This window comes from Rhinoraja longicauda, chromosome 23 (assembly GCF_053455715.1).
Source record: "Rhinoraja longicauda isolate Sanriku21f chromosome 23, sRhiLon1.1, whole genome shotgun sequence".
Classification (NCBI taxonomy): Eukaryota; Metazoa; Chordata; class Chondrichthyes; order Rajiformes; family Arhynchobatidae; genus Rhinoraja; species Rhinoraja longicauda.
In genome coordinates this window covers 8,188,822-8,207,854 of record NC_135975.1, presented here as the reverse complement: position 1 = coordinate 8,207,854, position 19,033 = coordinate 8,188,822, and the positions used below count along the sequence as shown (strand labels likewise).

At 41.8% G+C, this 19,033-nt stretch overlaps 1 protein-coding gene across 1 annotated transcript in view; it reads right to left on the bottom strand.

The window, feature by feature from the left end:
* Positions 1 to 19,033, bottom strand: part of col7a1l (collagen type VII alpha 1-like) — a 265,380-nt gene that overhangs the window by 132,121 nt on the left and 114,226 nt on the right. Inside the window, exons 44-55 of the mRNA XM_078419535.1 lie at positions 18,607 to 18,666; positions 16,759 to 16,794; positions 16,562 to 16,642; positions 14,073 to 14,105; positions 13,902 to 13,946; positions 12,031 to 12,102; positions 9,781 to 9,816; positions 9,641 to 9,667; positions 6,566 to 6,607; positions 4,275 to 4,346; positions 2,159 to 2,197; positions 65 to 100 (exon numbers count right to left, since the gene is read on the bottom strand). Of these exons, the coding sequence (XP_078275661.1) occupies positions 65 to 100; positions 2,159 to 2,197; positions 4,275 to 4,346; positions 6,566 to 6,607; positions 9,641 to 9,667; positions 9,781 to 9,816; positions 12,031 to 12,102; positions 13,902 to 13,946; positions 14,073 to 14,105; positions 16,562 to 16,642; positions 16,759 to 16,794; positions 18,607 to 18,666 (579 nt within the window). The remainder of the gene's footprint in view (positions 1 to 64; positions 101 to 2,158; positions 2,198 to 4,274; positions 4,347 to 6,565; positions 6,608 to 9,640; positions 9,668 to 9,780; positions 9,817 to 12,030; positions 12,103 to 13,901; positions 13,947 to 14,072; positions 14,106 to 16,561; positions 16,643 to 16,758; positions 16,795 to 18,606; positions 18,667 to 19,033) is intronic.

The following is a 19,033-nucleotide window of genomic DNA, read 5'->3' as shown; positions in this document are numbered from 1 at the left end:
CACCTACTGCGATCTCTGGACAAAAATCACATTTTTGATCAATTGGCTAAGGCTTGTAACTCACCTTTTCTCCCTTCGTACTTCTTTCCTTTGGATCGCCCTGTGGGAATGTACAAATTACAATATAGCAGAACTCAATCATTTTCTACAATTAAATTTTTTTTTTATTTGTTCCATGTCTTTTAATCCATTTTCCTTCTCTCTATTTTCTCTTAACTTTAAGAATCCCAAAATTTTAAAACTATTAAAAAATGGATTATTTTGCTTCATTTGGGCTTCATTAATGCTCAAAATCAAAAAATTGATTCAGACTGAAGAAAGGCCTCGACCCAAAACGTCACCCATTCCTTCTCTCCAGAGATGCTGCCTGTCCCACTGAGTTACTCCAGTTTTTTGTGTCTATCTTTGGTTTAAACCAGCATCTGCAGTTCCTTCTTACATACATTAACTTGGTCTGGATTAAATCAGCAGACCTGATTAGCATTTTATAAGACAAAGAATGAGATCAGCTCTTTAGATAGCATAGATATTGCTGAGAGAAGTGTGCAGAGTCCTAGGTAGGTGTGTCGATGTGCATAAATCTGCATTGGTATAGGGACCGAAGAAGTCTGAAGAAGGGTCTCGACCCGAAACGTCACCATTCCTTCATTCTGAGTGCATCATGTATGTTTGGTGGGCATGTGATGGCACACGCATGTTGGAAGTTACATGTGTGTGTGGAGTTTTTGTGTTATGGGCATCACACGGTGGCATGTTTATCCACTCGTTTAATCGCTGATCAATGTCTTCATGAGAATGCCATCTGTTTCTGTTGCCTACAACAATGCCTCAAAGCCTGCCACTTCCCATAACCACATTACTGTCTAAGACAACGCAGAGGTAGAGAGGTTTTTTTAGAGCCCGTGCCATGCTAATCAAAGGCACAAATGAAGATAGAGTTGAGAAATGTTACGACACTGAACTCCTCTCTGAAGGGAAGGAAGTAGGATGAAATGAGAGGAAAAAAGGTAATTTCCCTTTCTCAAACAGATTGGCTCTTTAATTCACACAAATTTCTGAATTACTTTTTAAAGTGAAAACCCTGCGATACGAGTCGAAAGCCACAATGTTTCCAAATACACAGGATGTGATGTTAAAAATCCAAAGTGCCAAATGTCAACTTGCTCCCGGTGGTGATGGGAGGCTTATGCACTCACCTATGCTCCTCCGATGTTGAGAAAGGCTGGGTAGACACGTCATTGGGGTTATCAAGTGGGCACCTACTTTCATCGATGTTTCGCTTATTGGGCCCACGACATCTCCAGTAGGCTCAGCGGTGCATTCTGGCATCCCACAACCACCCCCCTCTGCATCTGCCTAGCCGGCTTATTTGGGAGACCAAATGGGGTCTTTCCTCTTCAGCCAATTAATACGATTAATTAGAATAAAAGATAAGTAAATTAGGAAACAAGAGTCAGGACTACTATGTCAGAGAGTGTTGGAGAAAGTGTGTCACACTTTTGACATCCTGATAATGATTATTGTTTCATAGTCCTGACTTCAGCTTCAAGATAGAAAAGGGGGAAAATAAAATTCTTGGTCCTTTGGGGCAAGAACATAATCATTAGGCTACGACTATATTGTAGTTTCCATTACAAATACCATTACAAATGGTAAAAAACATTGTTTGTCTTACTAACGATTAAAGACAATATAGGGGCATGTGATGTTTAAAATACCAAGGAGAAGATAACTACCCTAAGAACTTGAAGTCAACCAAAATAGTTGCCAATTTGCCAACATGCCAAATAAGTTATTGGATGAATAGTGATTACTGTTCACCATTGAATAGCTTCATAAGTGTTATCCAGGATTGTGGATAAACAACAGCACGGATAGAAGCTGTAGTTCCACAATCTCTTATTCCCAGTCAGATGTAGCATTTACAGGAAAGGATTTTCAGGAGATCATGGTCAATAACCCAAGTCACAGACCAGCTGAGATGGACCAAGATACTGGATCACAGATTCACTCCCAATGGCCAACCCTGCAGCTAGAAACTGACCAAACACTATGCATGCGAACTGCCTACTCAGAAAGTTTGTTTAAATTGGAAAGGTCCAAGATGAAAAACAGAAGGATCTATATCTCAACAAAGCCAAGGATGGCTTTAACTTACCATTCCATTACTGTGTGACCCAGGAGGACCCATTGGACCCTAGAACACAAAAGGTAGCTATTATTTTCCATAAACAAATTACGTAGAACCAGTTTAATTTAATAATATTTTATTGGAAAAAGGGACAATGTACATTAATTAACATTTAAACAGATCTAAATGTACTCGAGTTAGGCTAGTTTTCATTGACAGTCCCTTAGCCTGTTGTTGTTAGGCATCCTAAAAAAGAAATACAATACAATATGTACAACAGTTAAAAACATAGTACATTACCATACAAAGTACTAGCAGATCCTTCACTCAGATCATAGATCCATTCAAGGAAAACCCTTACACCTCATAATGAAGAAAGGAATGAATTAACAGGATGAGATGAAGGAGATTAACTAGGTTAATTCCCGGAATGGCGGGACTATCATATGTTGAAAGACTGGAGCTACTAGGCTTGTATACACTGGAATTTAGAAGGATGAGAGGAGATCTTATCGAAACGTATAAGATTATTAAGGGGTTGGACACGTTAGAGGCAGGAAACATGTTCCCAATGTTGGGGGAGTCCAGAACAAGGGGCCACAGTTTAAGAATAAGGGGTAGGCCATTTAGAACTGAGATGAGGAAAAACTTTTTCAGTCAGAGAGTTGTAAATCTGTGGAATTCTCAGCCTCAGAAGGCAGTGGAGGCCAATTCTCTGAATGCATTCAAGAGAGAGCTGGATAGAGCTCTTAAGGATAGCAGAGTCAGGGGACGGGGAACGGGGAACAGAAGGCAGGAACGGGGAACTGATTGAGAATGATCAGCCATGATCACATTGAATGGCCTCCTCCTGCACCTATTGTCTATTGTCTATTGTCTATTGAGATGAAGAAGACAAGGAGGAGGAAGGGAGTGGAGGTTGTGTGGATAATGAATATACCAACTAATTCAAGCTGTCTGTTTCCACATTGTAGGTTCAATATAATTCTATATTAATCGTTGTAAACTCTGAATGATCTTAACGCCAAAATATTTACTGTGTAAAGAAAGGAAAAAAACACCACAAATGTTAGACCACTGATACCAGGAAGGATGATCTTACGAAATGAATCAATGCAGATACAGTCAAAGCTCATCTCTCACAGGAAGGGAGTGATATCTAGGTAAGGTTCTCTGATCAACTTTTCAAGATGCCCTCACTGCATTTTTTTATGGGACAGTAACTCTAGTGTAGTGGAGTTTCCTGTGTTATATGTCAGTTGGCTCTGGCGTCATTTCAGTACCACACTATAGCCAGCAGATGTCTCTAGAGAGCAATCTGTAATACTCATCATCCAATGTGCTGGCCACTCTTGGTAATTATAAATAACCCAGACGTATACCATAGTTTAGTGTAATTCCATTGTTTAAAGTTTAAATCATGGGAAAGAAGGTGACTATATTATTCTGTAGAGAATTCTTGTTCTGCCTGGCCCAGTAATATGAATATTTTTTTTAATTGTCAATTTTTCAGAGATACAGTGACTGAGGTTCACAGTGACTTATTTGTTCCTCGAAATGTGAATTATGTCATTGTACCTCTGCAGACTTGCAGGTTCTCCCTTTACAAAATGAGATTTGGTGGGGGGATTCGCGATGGCTACTTAGGGCGGTTTAAACAGATCTGGAGGGACAAAAGTAGTGGTGTGGCAGATGAGAAAGTTGGGGCAAATGTATTGAAGTTAAAGTGAGTAAATCCAGTTGGTGGGATAGGCAGGGGCAAGAAAGGGAGTGAGGAAGGTCTGATAGTCAAAACTGCAAGAAGCCTAACAGGCAAGGCTGGTGAACTCATGGCATCAGTAGGCACCTGGGATTGTGATATCATTGATGTACCTGTCCGAATGAATTTTAATCTGTAAACTCCATTGACCATTCCTCACTCAGCCCATTTGCCCTCTGATCAAGATCCTGCTGCAATTTTTGATAATCATCTTCGCTATCTACGATACCACTTACTATATCAATAATACTGAGCAGATTAAAACAGGGTACACTATTTTTAGAATACTGACAAAATTCTGAGAGCAATCGGGAGCCAGAGAACATATGGTTAGGCACGTTCCAAATGTCTGACTTTGCACGAGTAAACGTGAGATCTACTCACCCTTGGCCCAGGAGGACCAGCAGTTCCAGGGGCACCTTTTGTTCCCTCAGCACCCGGTTCTCCACAATCGCCCTGCCACACAATGCAATACAAATTTATTTGACCTACAAAAAGTCATAATTAATAACGAATGCCTATAACGTTGCTTTCTGTTTAAGGGACTAGGACATAGTCCGGTCAAATAGACTCAGGAGGACCTCAGTGTCTTAAATTAGTCTTAAATTGACCGGTATAAGAAATGGAAAAATGTTTCGCTGTGGAAGATTGAGATGCTCTGTTGTGATTGAACTGCAGTTTATTGATGAGAGTTGCTAGAGGTAGCCTTACATTATAGCTAACCATGTCATGTCTGATCCATTGGACTTCAAAGTTGTCACTGCATATGGTGGGGTGGAGACGCTAATTATAAACCTACATCAAAGGCCAATGTACCATGAAAATCAAAACCAGTTTCGACAATGGGTCTCAGACCAGAATCATCGGCCATTTCTCTTTCCACTGTTGCTTTCTGACCCGCTGAGTATTTCCACCATTTTGTGTTTTTATTTTATTATAACACTTGCCTTCCTAATTATGTGCTGCACGCGCATGTGAATATTCGGTGATGTTAACAAGAACACACAGGCCCTCTTGAACAATAATATTTCCAAGATTCTCATCATGTAAAATATACTGCACATTCTGGCTGTTTTTCTATCCTAGTTGATAACGTCATATTGCTCCACATTGTACTCCATCTACCATGTCAGTACCCACTCAGTTGTCTCCATTCTCTTGCAACATCTTTGCATTTTCTTCTTTACTCACATTCCCATTTAGTCTCACAACATAAACAAAGTTGGAAACATTTGGACACCCTCAGAGACGTCATTGAGATAGATTATAAATGGTTGGGGCTCAACACTAGTACCTACGGTACCCACTCGTCAATATCTGCCAACTTGGGAAGGATCCATTCATTCCCACTCTTTATTTCCAAATTCTCAATCCATGTCAGCCCCTATCCCTCTGCCCCCACCTCCTATAAAGCCATCCGAAAGTACAAATATGGCAGCGGCAGAGGCAGCGGCAGAGGCAGCGACAGCGTGTTCGCCCGCCCCGAATCGCGGGGCTTGGGTCGGCCCGCCGCGGACCTGGAGTAGGCCGCGGGATTTTCACCGCCCGGCGGGGGCTTCGGTGTCGGGAGCCCCGACCGCCCCGACGTGGCAACGACAGCGGCCTGGCCGCGGGAGAGGACGGCAGGGGAAGAGAGGAGACATTGTGGCCTTCCATCACAGTGGGGAGGGACTGGAGGAGACTCACTGTGATGGATGTTTCTTTTTGTTTGGTGTTAGTTTGTGATTGTATGTGTTATTGCATTTTTATTGATTATTCTTATTGGTCTTGTTGTTCAACTGCGGGTAGTGTTTCATTTCACTGCACATTTATGTGTATGTGACAAATAAACGACTATTGATTATTGACTATGTCACTATCACTTGTTCCCTCTTATTACTCCAAAGAAAATCCTCTCAGAATAAGTTAGTCAAACATGATTTTCATTCTGCAAATCCATGTTGACTCTGCTCAGTCATGAATTATGTCTTGATCACAATAATGTGCAGTGGTAGAGTTGCTGCCTTATAGCACTTGCAGTGCCAGTGACCCGGGTTTGATCCCGAGTACAGGTGCTGTCTGTACGGAGTTTGTACGTTCTCCCCGTGCCCGCGTGGGTTTTTAACGAGATCTTCGGTTTCCTCCCACACTCCAAAGACGTACAGGTTTGTAGGTTAATTGGCTTGGGTATAAGTGTAAAACTTTCTCTAGAGTGTGTAGGATAGTGTTAATGTGCAGGGATCGCTGGTCAGTGCAGACTCGGTGGGCCGAAGGGGCCGGTTTACGTGCTTTATCTCTAAACTAAACAAAACCAAACGTTCTTCATTGTAGATTCCAGATTTACGCAACAACAAACTGTCACATCAACAGAAGTTCCCCACGATAGACACAAAAAGATAGAGTAACTCAACAGGTCAGTCAGCATCTCTGGAGGAGAGGAATAGGTGACGTTTCGGGTCGAGACCCTTCTACAGACTGAGAGTCAGGGGAAAGGGAAATGAGAGGTATAGCTCCCTACATTCTCTTTCCCCTCCTTTCCTAAACAGTGGAGGATTGCTCACTAAATCAATGCACAATTCAACATCCACTTGCTATCATGCAAGATGTGACAATTTGGTGTACACAGAACTGAATAGTGCTACTCCAACCTACTGTTAATAACTCAAAGATATATTCAAAGGCTATTTTTCTTTTACCTTTTCACCTTTGATGATAACACTGTTGTTCAGAGAGGTGATCTGAAATATAAAAGAGAAAACCAAGAGATTAATAGACAATAGACAATAGACAATAGACAATAGGTGCAGGAGTAGGACATTCAGCCCTTCGAGCCAGCACCGCCATCTCTTGAAAGCATCCAACGAACTGGCCTCCACTGCCTTCTGAGGCAGAGAATTCCACACCTTCACCACTCTCTGACTGAAAAAGTTCTTCCTCATCTCCGTTCTAAATGGCCAACCCCTTATTCTTAAACTGTGGCCCCTTGTTCTGGACTCCCCCAACATTGGGAACATGTTTCCTGCCTCTAATGTGTCCAATCCCCTAATTATCTTATATGTTTCAATAAGATCCCCCCTCATCCTTCTAAATTCCAGTGTATACAAGCCTAATTGCTCCAGCCTTTCAACATACGACAGTCCCGCCATTCCGGGAATTAACCTAGTGAACCTACGCTGCACGCCCTCAATAGCAAGAATATCCTTCCTCAAATTTGGAGACCAAAACTGCACACAGTACTCCAGGTGCGGTCTCACCAGGGCCCGGTACAACTGTAGAAGGATCTCTTTGCTCCTATATTCAACTCCTCTTGTTACGAAGGCCAACATTCCATTGGCTTTCTTCACTGCCTGCTGTACCTGCATGCTTCCTTTCAGTGACTGATGCACTAGGACACCCAGATCTCGTTGAACATCCTCTCTTCCTAACTTGACACCATTCAGATAATAATCTGCCTTTCTATTCTTACTTCCAAAGTGAATAACCTCACACTTATCTACATTAAACTGCATCTGCAGGAAGCATTTTAGAACATGAGAGGAGCAGCTTATATATTACAGTTTACCCTAGAGCAGCATTTTCTTTGGCCTTGGGGCTGCAATTGGTGAAGCGCATGAATGCAAATGTCTGAAGTATTCAGACATGGCAGCTGAGGCAGAACAACGCGGCTGGCGTGCCCAGGTGCTCCCTGTAGAGGTTGGTTGCAGCCATGTCAACAACCAGACTCCTGAAGGGAATGGGAGTTTGAGGACAAGCCTTCCGGCAAGCCGTAAGGTCGCTGTCAGAGGCTGCCGAGCAAAGCAGCAACTGGCTGTGGCTGAAGAGGAAGGACTCCAACTGGGCTTCAAAATGACCAGCAAGAGGGGTAAAAACGGAGAGGAGCGTACCTGGGACGCCAGGCGTCGCTGTTGAACCCTCCGGAGGTGTAGTGGGCCTATCAACGACACACCAAGGAAGGAGGGTGCCTACCTGATGACCCCAATGAAGTCTTTACCCCGACCCCCACTCAAGAGATTAAGAAGGTGCCAATTATAGTAGGGATTGTAATATCAAGTCCTATAAGCTCAACCAGATAGCTTCCGGAAATCTAGAATCTACAATTTCACTGTACGTCGTACAACCTAAATCTTATCCCATTAACATGCCCTTCTCTTTCTTTTTCCTCATGAGTTAATTCAGGTTCCCCTCAGACACAACTGTGCTGTTCCTCAGCATTGTAACTACACTGCAGGAATAAGCCTCTCCTGAATTCCTTGCTGGATTTATTAGAGATTCGTATGTGCGCTTCTCATAACCTAATCTACTTATTTTATGAACCCATTCCTAATTTTAAAGATCTTTATAAAGTCACTCCTGTTTGCTGTGTTTGATAGTTCACTCGGTTTTGGAACTTTCCTCAAAAGTTTATAGAATCTACAGAATTTAAACCAGGCTGGCAGTAACAACAGGATGGATGTTTGGGGAAGGAAGCAAGTGCAGGGCATAGGTGACATACGAACACAAGAAAACAGGAGTAGAAGGACGCCACTGGGCTCTCAAGCCTGCTCCATCATTCAATATGATTATTGCTGAACTATGATGGCCTCAGCTCCTCTTCTGTGCCAGTTACCCTTAACTACCAAATCCGCAATCTTTCACATATTTTTCGATCTCAACATAAATATTACTCATGCTCTGGCCTCCACCATCCAGATATTTTGAGAGAAGAAATCTCTACACTCCTCTGTTTTATGAATATTGTGCTAATGTCCCGACCCAAAGAGTTGCCTATCCATGCTCTTCAGAGATGCTGCCTGACCTGCTGACATACTCCAGCACTTTGTGTCTTATTTAAACTAGCTGTTCCTTGTGTCCCTCTTGTTAATATGTCCCTTTGTTTTCACCTCTCCCCATCTGTAAACATCTCAACATCTGTTCTGTTAAGTCTCCTTACCATCCCATATTTGTTAATACGATCATACCTCACTCTTCTAAACTCCATGAAATACAGAGCCAAACTACTTAGTCTCTGCTGATTGTTTAAAATGTTCAAAAGACACAACATGCTTTAGTCCGTTGGCCCACCGACTCCATGCCGATTATCGATCACCAGTTCACATTGGTTCTATGTCATTCAACCTTTGCACCACTTTCTACACACCAGGGACAATTTTAGAGGCTGGTTAACCTACAAACCCACAATCTTTAGGATGTGAGAGGAGAAAAAGGCCAACACTGGACAACAGAGGAGGTGGTTGAGGTAGGGACTATCTCAACATTTAAGGAATAATTAGAGAGGTAGATGGATAGGGCAGGTTTAGAGGTATATAGGCAAATGCAGGCAATAGACAATAGACAATAGACAATAGGTGCAGGAGTAGGCCATTCGGCCCTTCGAGCCAGCACCATCATTCAATGTGATCATGGCTGATCATTCTCAATCAGTACCCCGTTCCTGCCTGGGACTAGTGTAGATGGGACACTGTATGACTCTATGACGCTATAACACTTCTGTCCCATGAATTAGCCTGGTGAATCTCCTTTCGACTGCCTCCAATGCTATGACTGTTCACCATAGAGGGACCAAACCTCATTCAATGATCTCTCACAGCCTTACTCATTCCTTTTGACTTTGCACTTCAGGAGTCTAGCGGGTTTCTGATTACACATCCTCCCTCTCAAGTATAGTAGGTCATCCACTGAGACAATTGTGGGATTGGCATTGCCTCTCAGCCAGTTGAGAAGCCCCAGCAATTATCAGTGATCCACACACTGCACTTGATACACATACTTACTGGTAACCCAGGGAGTCCTGGCTTCCCCTGCAACAGCACAAATCGCAATTAGTGCACAATTAACAAACCTGGTTAAATTAGTTTTAATCTCTCAAGCAAATGTATGCTCCAGAAGAAAATATTATTTCTAAAAAACTTACTTTCTCGCCTTTCAATCCCTTTGGACCAATTACTGCCTGAAAGAGGAAAGCAGAGTCACTAATCAGAATCCAAAACACTTTTGCTTTTGCTCTCAGAGGTGTTTAAAGATTAGTTGCTAATGAGATCCTCTACATTGGTACGTTCTGGGAGTGAATATCATTACATCACTTGCTGTATAAAAATAAAATCACCATTTATCATCAGTTAATGCTCACAAAATTGCAGAATGATAATGTAAAAATTATTAGATATGCTCCCAATGTTTACCAAGGAGCGAGGCGGGAGAATTATTTTGTCAAATTGCTTGCCTGACTATTATTTGCAAATCTCTTCATCGCAGAATCCCTAAACACAGGAGGCCATTCACCCAATCCGGTCGGTGCAAGCAGTTTGAAAGAGCTGGTGTACCTGACTCCTTGGCTTCTCCAAGGAATGTTTGGGCAACCGTGTTTATGTGTTTTCACGTGATGTTACAAAATGCCATCGAAAGATGAACATAGTAGAGAGATTAGGAGGGAAATGAGGAAATTGTTGATGCTAGAGCTGGAAATTACTGGCTGAAAGTGTCAATAAGACAAATCCCTGTCCCACTTAGACGATATTTTAGGTGACTACAAGCAACTGCAGGCGACTAGATGGTTGCTACATGGTCGCCGGGGTGTGGCCTGTATGGTCATGAGTAGTCTCCTCAGTCACCCAAAGAGTCTTTCTGGTCGCTGCTGGATTTTCAAAATGTTGATAAATTTTCGGCGACAGTGGGTTTAAAGCCAATGAGTGTAGCTTGACGTCTCCTGACGTAGGTGCTGTCGTAGGTTGTTGCCAGGTGACATAGGTTGTCACCGGTGCTGACTTCAGTGAATTCCATTGGCGACTACATACGTCAACCGGTGACAGGTACCGGCGTCAAAACCGGAGGCCAGAATGACGTGAATTGGCTTCAGTTGTCGCCGACAGGGTCGTAGTTTGTCGTAGCTTGTCGCGGGTGGACGCAGGTTGACTTCGGTTGTCGCAGATTGTCGCCTCTGTGGTCGTCATAGGTGTCATCGTAGGTTGTCTTAGGTGCGGTCGTAGGTGGACGTCCTACTCGCGATGATTGGGTCGCCGGTTGTCAGTAGCTTGCCATAGCTTGATGTTGACTAGGTGGTAGGTTGTTGTAACTTGTCGTAGACATTGTCGTAGGGGGGTGTCCAGTCGCCAGTTTTTCGGCGACCTGCTACGACTATGACAGTCGCCGGCAGTCGCCTAAAAAATCGCCTAAGTGGGACAAGCCCTTTAGAAATCCTAATCATATGTAAACTGCACTTTGATGGCGTGCTCGAGAGCGGTGATCTGCAGGGCCATGTTTAGATTTACATTTATTATATATAATTGTCACATATGGTATGGTGAAAAGTTTTGTTTTGTATGCCATCCAATCAAGTCAGATGATACTATATATAAATGTAATGAAGCCAAACTCAAGTATGACAGATAGAACGAAGAGAAAGACTTAGAGTGCAGAATATAGTTCTCAGTATAATAGTGTACATGGTGATGGTAGTGCTGGAAGGTGGGATGTGCCAAATATCCTCCTGTTTCTGGTTTCAGTTTTTAGTTTTAGAGATACTGCACGGAAACAAGCCCTTCGGACCACCGAGTCCACACCAACCAGCAATCCCCGCACACTTGCACAATCCTACACACATTAGGGCCAATTTTACATTTATACCAAGCCAGTTAACCTACAAATCTGTACGTCTTTGGAGTGTGAGAGGAAACCGAAGATCTCGGAGAAAACTCACACAGGTCCCGGGGTAGAACATACAAACTCCAAACAGACAAGCACCCACAGTCAGGATCGAACTCGGGTCTCTGGTGCTGTAAGACAGTAGCTCTACCGCTACGCCACTGTGCCGTCCCTGTGATGCAAATTTTCTGTGACTCTGTATAATTACTCTAATAGAGCAAACATTAAAGATTATTGATTTAGTATAATATTTGTATACAGGTCCAGGGGGTGGGGGATTAGTATTTTGATGAAGCTGTGGGCAGGTTGCCTTTAATGAACGTAGGCCTGACCTGGAATCTCAAGAACTTCCAGGTCAAATACGAGAACTCTGTATGTAATGATATATTTCGGACTATTAAGTTCAAACCCTTTGGTTGGAAACAACACACTCTTTACTTTTTACAGGAATTAGATATTCTTCGCCACACCGTCAATTTTCCAACAATCACAAGACTATGACATAAAATGGTTTGGTACTTACCAACTCTCCCGCCTTTCCAATATCTCCTTTAGGCCCCTTCTCTCCAGGCCGACCAGACAAGCCCATTGGACCCTTTCCGATAATTAGAGAATACATGAAATATGGAATTAGCGGTTTTGTTTTCATTGTTGTGATATCCTCCACTCATATTTACTTAACTGGTTCCACATATCTTAGTTCTTACCATCTTCTGCCAATGACAACACGCATGACCAGCTAAATTGGACTGAATGCACTGATAATCTTCTCCCACTGGTGTTTGCTGCCCCTCCCCGTCCCCAACAACTGGTGTCAGCTAAGAGATGCATACTATTACTACGAAGATAGACACGAAATGCTGGAGTAACTCAGCGGGACAGGCAGCATCTCCGGAGAGAAGGAATTGGTGAAGTTTCGGGTCGAGACCCTTCTTGCAGTCTGAAGAAAGGTCTCGACCCGAAACATTACCCATTCCTTCTCTCCAGAGATGCTGTCTGACCCGCTGAGTTACTCCAGCTTTTTGTGTCTATCTTCGGTTTAAACCAGCATCTGCAGTTCCTTCCTAAATAAGCTTTCACTACTCTTTCCTACACTACTGCTAAGTGCCTAGCAACGCCTTTCAACACCTATTTGATGACCTCTCTACATCCATGATCTCCATGGTGAAACGGTGAATGTGATAACTGTTATCTCCAAGTCATGTGGTATCCTAATTTGGGTATTTTTCTCCAATTCCTTGTCACCTCCAGGTCTAAATTTTGAAACCCACCCAACCTAACTGCAATGTGGGAGCATTGTCACCACGGAGACCAGTGGTTCATGTGAAACAGAGCAGAAATGTAGCACACCAGTGGTTCATGTGAAACAGAGCAGAAATGTAGCACACCAATTAGAGTGGCTGCCTCATAACTCCAGAGACCCAGGTTCAATCCTGGTCTCTAGCACGATCTTTATGGAGTTGCATTTTCTCACTGTGAGGTTTTCCCCCCAGATGCTCTGGTTTCCTCAAGATGCAAGTGTTGGAGGGTGGCTGGTAGAATCCGGGAGTGGGGACGATTGTGTAGAAAGGAATATGTGGATAATTAAACAGGATTATGTAAATGGGGGATTTGTGGTCAGTGCAAAGTCAGGGGACTAAAGGGCCCATTTCCATGTTGTATGACCCTTTGATTCTAAATTTCAGATGAAGTAGTACAAGATCAAGAGAAGCTTGGTGATTGAAGAACTCTGAAGTTTGTTTTCCATTACTTCACAAGACAAGTACATATTAAATATATGATTTTTTGTGCGCAATATTAAAATATGAGTCATTCCTCTAAGAGCCATGAAGCATAACAGCCTGCATTCGTCAGGCCTGTACATCCATTGCAGCTTAAACAAAAAGTAAACAATTAGACCTGATACATCCTTAATATCAAAGATTATGAAATCAAAGCAGCTGGAAGGAGCAGGTAACATGCAGAATATCTATAATCTTCACAAGTTCACAAGTTATGGGAGTAGAATTAGGCCATTCGGCCAATTGAGTCCACTCCGCCATTCAATCGTGGCTGATCTCTGCCTCCTAACCCATTTTCCTGCCTTCTCCCCATAACCCCTCATCTCATTGACGAGCAGAACTGGTTTACTGGAGTGGGCATCTTCCTATTCGTATAGTTCATATTTCAGTTTTCTTATGTCGTAGGCAATTACTTCAGAGGCTATCCGAGTCTGTATTTAATATAATTTTCCACTCTATTGTATTTTCATCCTTGCACAGTTGTTTAACATGAAATTATCTCACAATTAGAGGGTGATATTAGCATTCCACGGACTGCTTCAGTCAAAAGGAACTTAATCAGCTCCCACAAAGAGCAATTAAAACAGCAAATCAAAAGTGATTTAATTCTCACCCGTACTCCTCGCTCCCCTCCGTTACCAGGAGGACCCATTTCACCCTAATTAGAAAATACGTCCATGAGTTAACAATTATATTGCAATGGGATCAAATCGTCAGCAATATGCTAATGTATGGCATTATTCTTGGAAGTGAAATGGAAAGCACATAAGCTGATTGACTGTACCTTGCCTGCTTCACCTTTTTGGCCTTCCTTACCCTGTTAAAAACAAGACAAGAAAATTAAGCTGTACTTTCCGGCTGTGGTAACATCGCGGAATCATCATGTCAAATGTTTCAAAAACATTTGTCACAGGTTGTTCCAAATTTTCATTTCCTTTCATTATGCATGGTCTTTGTTCTACGAGGCAGTCAGGAGGCTTAATTCCAAGCCCATTCCAAGACCATGTTCACTCTTAAATTGAAAATAACACCGGATGGCTGAACAAAGCAAGCCTAATGAAGAAAAATAAACAGCAGGCTATACTGCATGCAGGAAAACAAATCTATTAAATATATTCTTTAGTATCACTCAAGGCATTGGTGCTATACAGCAACTCCCATTAATTGTAACGAAGAGCAATGTGGCCTCTGCATTTCCTAGCGTGCCCTAAGCCTGCTGTCTCTGCTTAATATCTACCAAACGTCCTGCCCTTACCCTCGCTCGTTCTCCTCCTTCATAAACTGGTCTATAAATGTTATCTCAGGTGTGGTACTCTCGTGTCTGAATTAGATGTTTGTAGGTTCAAGTTGCACTTGGGAGACTTGAGACTTTAATCCACCTGAGGAGGGTCCATAGGTCCCCATTTTAAGTCTCAGTGATTTATAAACTCAGAAAAAAACATGCCTTGTAACGGAAAGAGTAAGAAACTTTAAAAAGCAATCCTCTGACCACAAGTATTTTTGGAGGACTGCGGAAGGTGAGATGGATGCAACATTAGGAGTTTGTGAGATTCTTCTTCAGTCAAAATTTCCCTGCAATGCTGAGAATCAAGAGCTCTGAAGAATTTGGAACATTCTTGTAATGAAGATATTGGAGAATTAGTTGGAAAGGATGAATTATCAATGCATTAGTAATATAGACTGGTCCTCTTGCAATATTGCATACAAGGTGGAAAGGGTAACAGTGCCACAAGAAAAGTACTTGGTTCATGGGTAGACTTGAATGGTAATAGATAAAGTTAAAAGATGCGTCATATTGACAAAGCACGACCAATGATTTGATTAGGTACGACAACTTTCAATTATAGACAATCATTCTTAAGTTAGAATGCAGCGATTGAAACGGTAGTGGAAGCGGATTTAATACTAATTTTCAAATGTAAAATTTTTTAAGTGCCTTAATGGAAAAAATATTGCAGATCTTTGAGGAAACATCAAGGGAGTGAAAATAATTAAATAGCTTTACCAAGCTGTTAACACAAGTTCAGAGGGCTGTGGCCTTTGTTACATTCTTGTGAACAACTGATTCCTAGTGAGGATTATTTTTGGTAATCTTCCATCTAAAAATTAATATTTCTTACATCTATGTAGGAACTAGACAAAATAAAGAATTGAATTTGATGGAATTTGTTTTTGGAATTAAGATTAGGGGTTTAGTCATTAGCTTGTTTATATTACTATTTCTTATGTGGAGGTTATTATTCAGATTTAGAATCAGATTAGATTAATGTCATATACACCAGGGTCAATGAAATTCCATGATTGCATGAAGCTCATAGAGTAAACTGTAATAAATACTGTTCAGTATTAAATATAACAAGAAATACATTGATGAATGCAAAACAGCAGAATTGTGCAAAGACTGAAGTGCAATCTGAAGTAGTGCGAAAAAAAAGTGCACCGACAGAATAACTGAATGAGGTTGAGTTAAGAGTAAGAGAACCTGGTCGCATCTCTGGGAGGGGTGTCAAAGGGTTGAGGGGGTGTGAAAGAGGTGGAAGCACACTGCCACAAAAACCTTTCCAAATTTGCAACCAAAGCACGGACAATTGAAAGTGAACTGATTCTCATCCACCATCACCACATACTGAAGTGATAGAAATCGACATTGAGTCTCAAACATGCTGCAACTTTCCCGCATGAAAGATGAGGTGCTGTTCCTCAAATTTGCAACAGGCCTCAGTGCCAGTGGTCACAGACAGAAAGGTCGAAATGGGAGCGGGATGGAGAATTAAAGTATTCAGCAACATAGAGGTCTGTGTCATCCCTGTGGACTGCAAACTCCGTAAAGTGGTTATCTAATCTGTATTTGGATCATAAGGAGGAATTCACTAGGTGAATACTATCCATTTCCCCCAGAGATGCTGCCTGACCTGAGTTCCTCCCGCACTTTGTGTTTTACTGAATGCAGTCTACTCGATCAGAGGAAGTGCAAGTGAATTCCTGCATCATGAATTGTGTAGATTCACAATACAATTTATCACCACAATTACTTTGGCTTCACCCTAACAAAAACATTCTCTTTGTCCACTCTCATTAAAACTAACTTGTTTTCTGACTTTCCCAGTGTTGATAAAGGGTCTTTGATCTAAACTATTAATCCTATTTCTCTTTCCACAGATTTTGTCTGATCAGCAGTTTACAGTCATTTGTTTTTAGCCCTGTTTAAAGATCTATTCCATACAAACACAGTCCATTATCATAGCTCTTATATGGCCGCTGGCTTTTACTTACATCTTTACCTCTTAATCCAATAGGTCCTGGGTTTCCAGAAGCACCGAGAGTCCCCTGCTTGCCTTCCTGGCCAACTTCACCCTGTTCAAATAGGAAATGAATCGTTGCTTTTATTTGCTATTTGCTGCTAACCAAATATTGTCGGCAAAGTGGAAAGCAGAGTCTCAGTGAGTGTGAACAGCAAAATCTGAGCTCACCTTATCACCCGGTCTACCTGATAAGCCAACATTGCCCTGTTGAAATAACAGAAGTGAACAATTCATGAGGACACATTATTATCAATGGCCATTAAACTTGAGACAATTTTCTGCAATTGTCCCTGCAAACATGTGACATATGAAGCTACAGTGCATTAAGTGCCCATCAGTAGCACAATAATAAACATATGTTTATTGTGAAAACATAAATGACTATTTCTCTTATTACAATATCATCACTAAAACATCTCAAGGTGGTCCATAGGAAGGTTAACAAACCCAGGTTGTGCAGGAGCATGCTGGAATTGCATGGGCTAGTGGTTACAAAGGGACCAATGTGGATCTCAACAACAATTGACCTGAGGCAGAGTTCAATTTGGTAAGATGCAGATATTGCAATCTGTTCCATCAAGGGAACAGAATCCAGCTTAGACCAATAAGTGATAAAACGGCACCAGTAATGCTTTCTGAGAGAAATCCATTGGTACAATTGTAGGTTCCCGAAGGCCTCCTGGTGAAGGCCGAACAGTCTCTGGATGTTTGCATTTTGTGGAGTCAGAAAGAGGAGAGTCCTTCATGACTCTGTTAAACGGAGTCAACAAGAGGAACTGTCAGCACTAGCTGTCACTTTGTACAACTCCTTAGAGCTGAGTGGGATAATGGATCTGGAAATTACTAACATGTCCAGACCTAATGCTGATTATACTTTAATGTAATTTGTCAAAAATACGATGATATCATTTCTCAATTTGCCTTAAATCACCAGTGGGAGATATTATATAGTGTTTTGCATATCCCTGCATTAAGTAGCAGTTGTTTGGTGACACATAAGTAACATCCCACTCAAAACGTCAATCAGCAGACATTTACTTAGACCAAATTATTCTCCTGTGCTACTGTTGTTATCAAGTCTTTGCAGGTCAGATATGGTATTGTTAGATATCCAATAAAAATTTCAACCTCAAACTTAGAACTTAGCAACAACTTTCCGGTGTTGGAAAGTTCATTTTTCCAAGCCAAGCAACTAGCAACTAAGTGAGTCTGACAATACAGAATGAGTATCAGTATTTATTAGATAGAAGATAGTAACAAATAAACAAAGAGTCATTTGAGCCACAGAGCACAGACATCGTGCTGATTTTCTGCCCATCTAAACCAGCTTAAATCTTGGTTGGCACGAAGGCACTGTTTCCGTGCCATACGATTCTATGAATCTAATCCCCTTTGCCCATACTAAGTCCACGTCCTCCTACACCATGCCTATTTAATTGACTATCTAAATGTCTCTTACACGTTTAGTGATTGTATCAGACTCCACCACCTTCTCTGGCAGTTTGGCTTAAGTTTAACATTGTCAGGTGTACCGAGGTACAGTGAAAAGCTTTGTTTTGCATGCTTTCCAATAGATCAGATTATATTACACATAAATATAATCAAGTCAATCACCTTTGCACTCTTTTCCAGCATGACACATCCTTCCTAGAGTGTGACAACCAGCATTGCAAACAATACTCCAAAAGCACTCCAACTTGTGTTTGGTAAACTTGTGTTAGAAAGGGCAACATTTATTGTAGGCTGTGTTGAGAGAGTTCATTCTCACTTCCCATGAGTCAGACTTTGAAGGCAAGACTTTTATTCAAAATCAGATGTGGGTGGCATCCAGATGTGGGTAGATCCATCCCCCTACCATGTATCAAGTACATTTCATTGGTTATTAAATGCTATCCTCTCAATGCAAAATATTGAAAATGACAATCATCTGACAGGTTAGAAAACATATACCAAAGCGTGTGTCCCATTATAGTCAAAGATAAACTGTCTTCCTTGTAGGAAGCTTTGGTTACTCACCCTTTCACCTGGTTCTCCTTTGGGGCCAGGTTGGCCTGGAATTCCATATCCTGGACTTCCCTATAAAGGAAAATATATCATAGTTAAAAAAAATCCTCAGGTTTTGCTGGAGATTTAAAAGCATTAGAGTAGAAGGATTTTGGAAAGTACTGTGAAGTACAGTAATTGCAAATGGGAATGGTGTTGAAGACTGGACTAGAGAGGATTTAATTCTTACTGATGGACGAGACTCCCACTAATAGGAGAAGCGTCTCTGGAAGTATGGGCGGGGAGGCCATAATTTACTTTGATGTGCTTCAGAGACAGGGATTCCCAACTTTCTCACATAAAAGCCAACCCCTTACCCTTTGAAATGAGTGTTAGTTATCAATCTAATCACCTTCTGACAATAATCCTAAAATTCAAATTATCCACTGAGTTGCAAGGA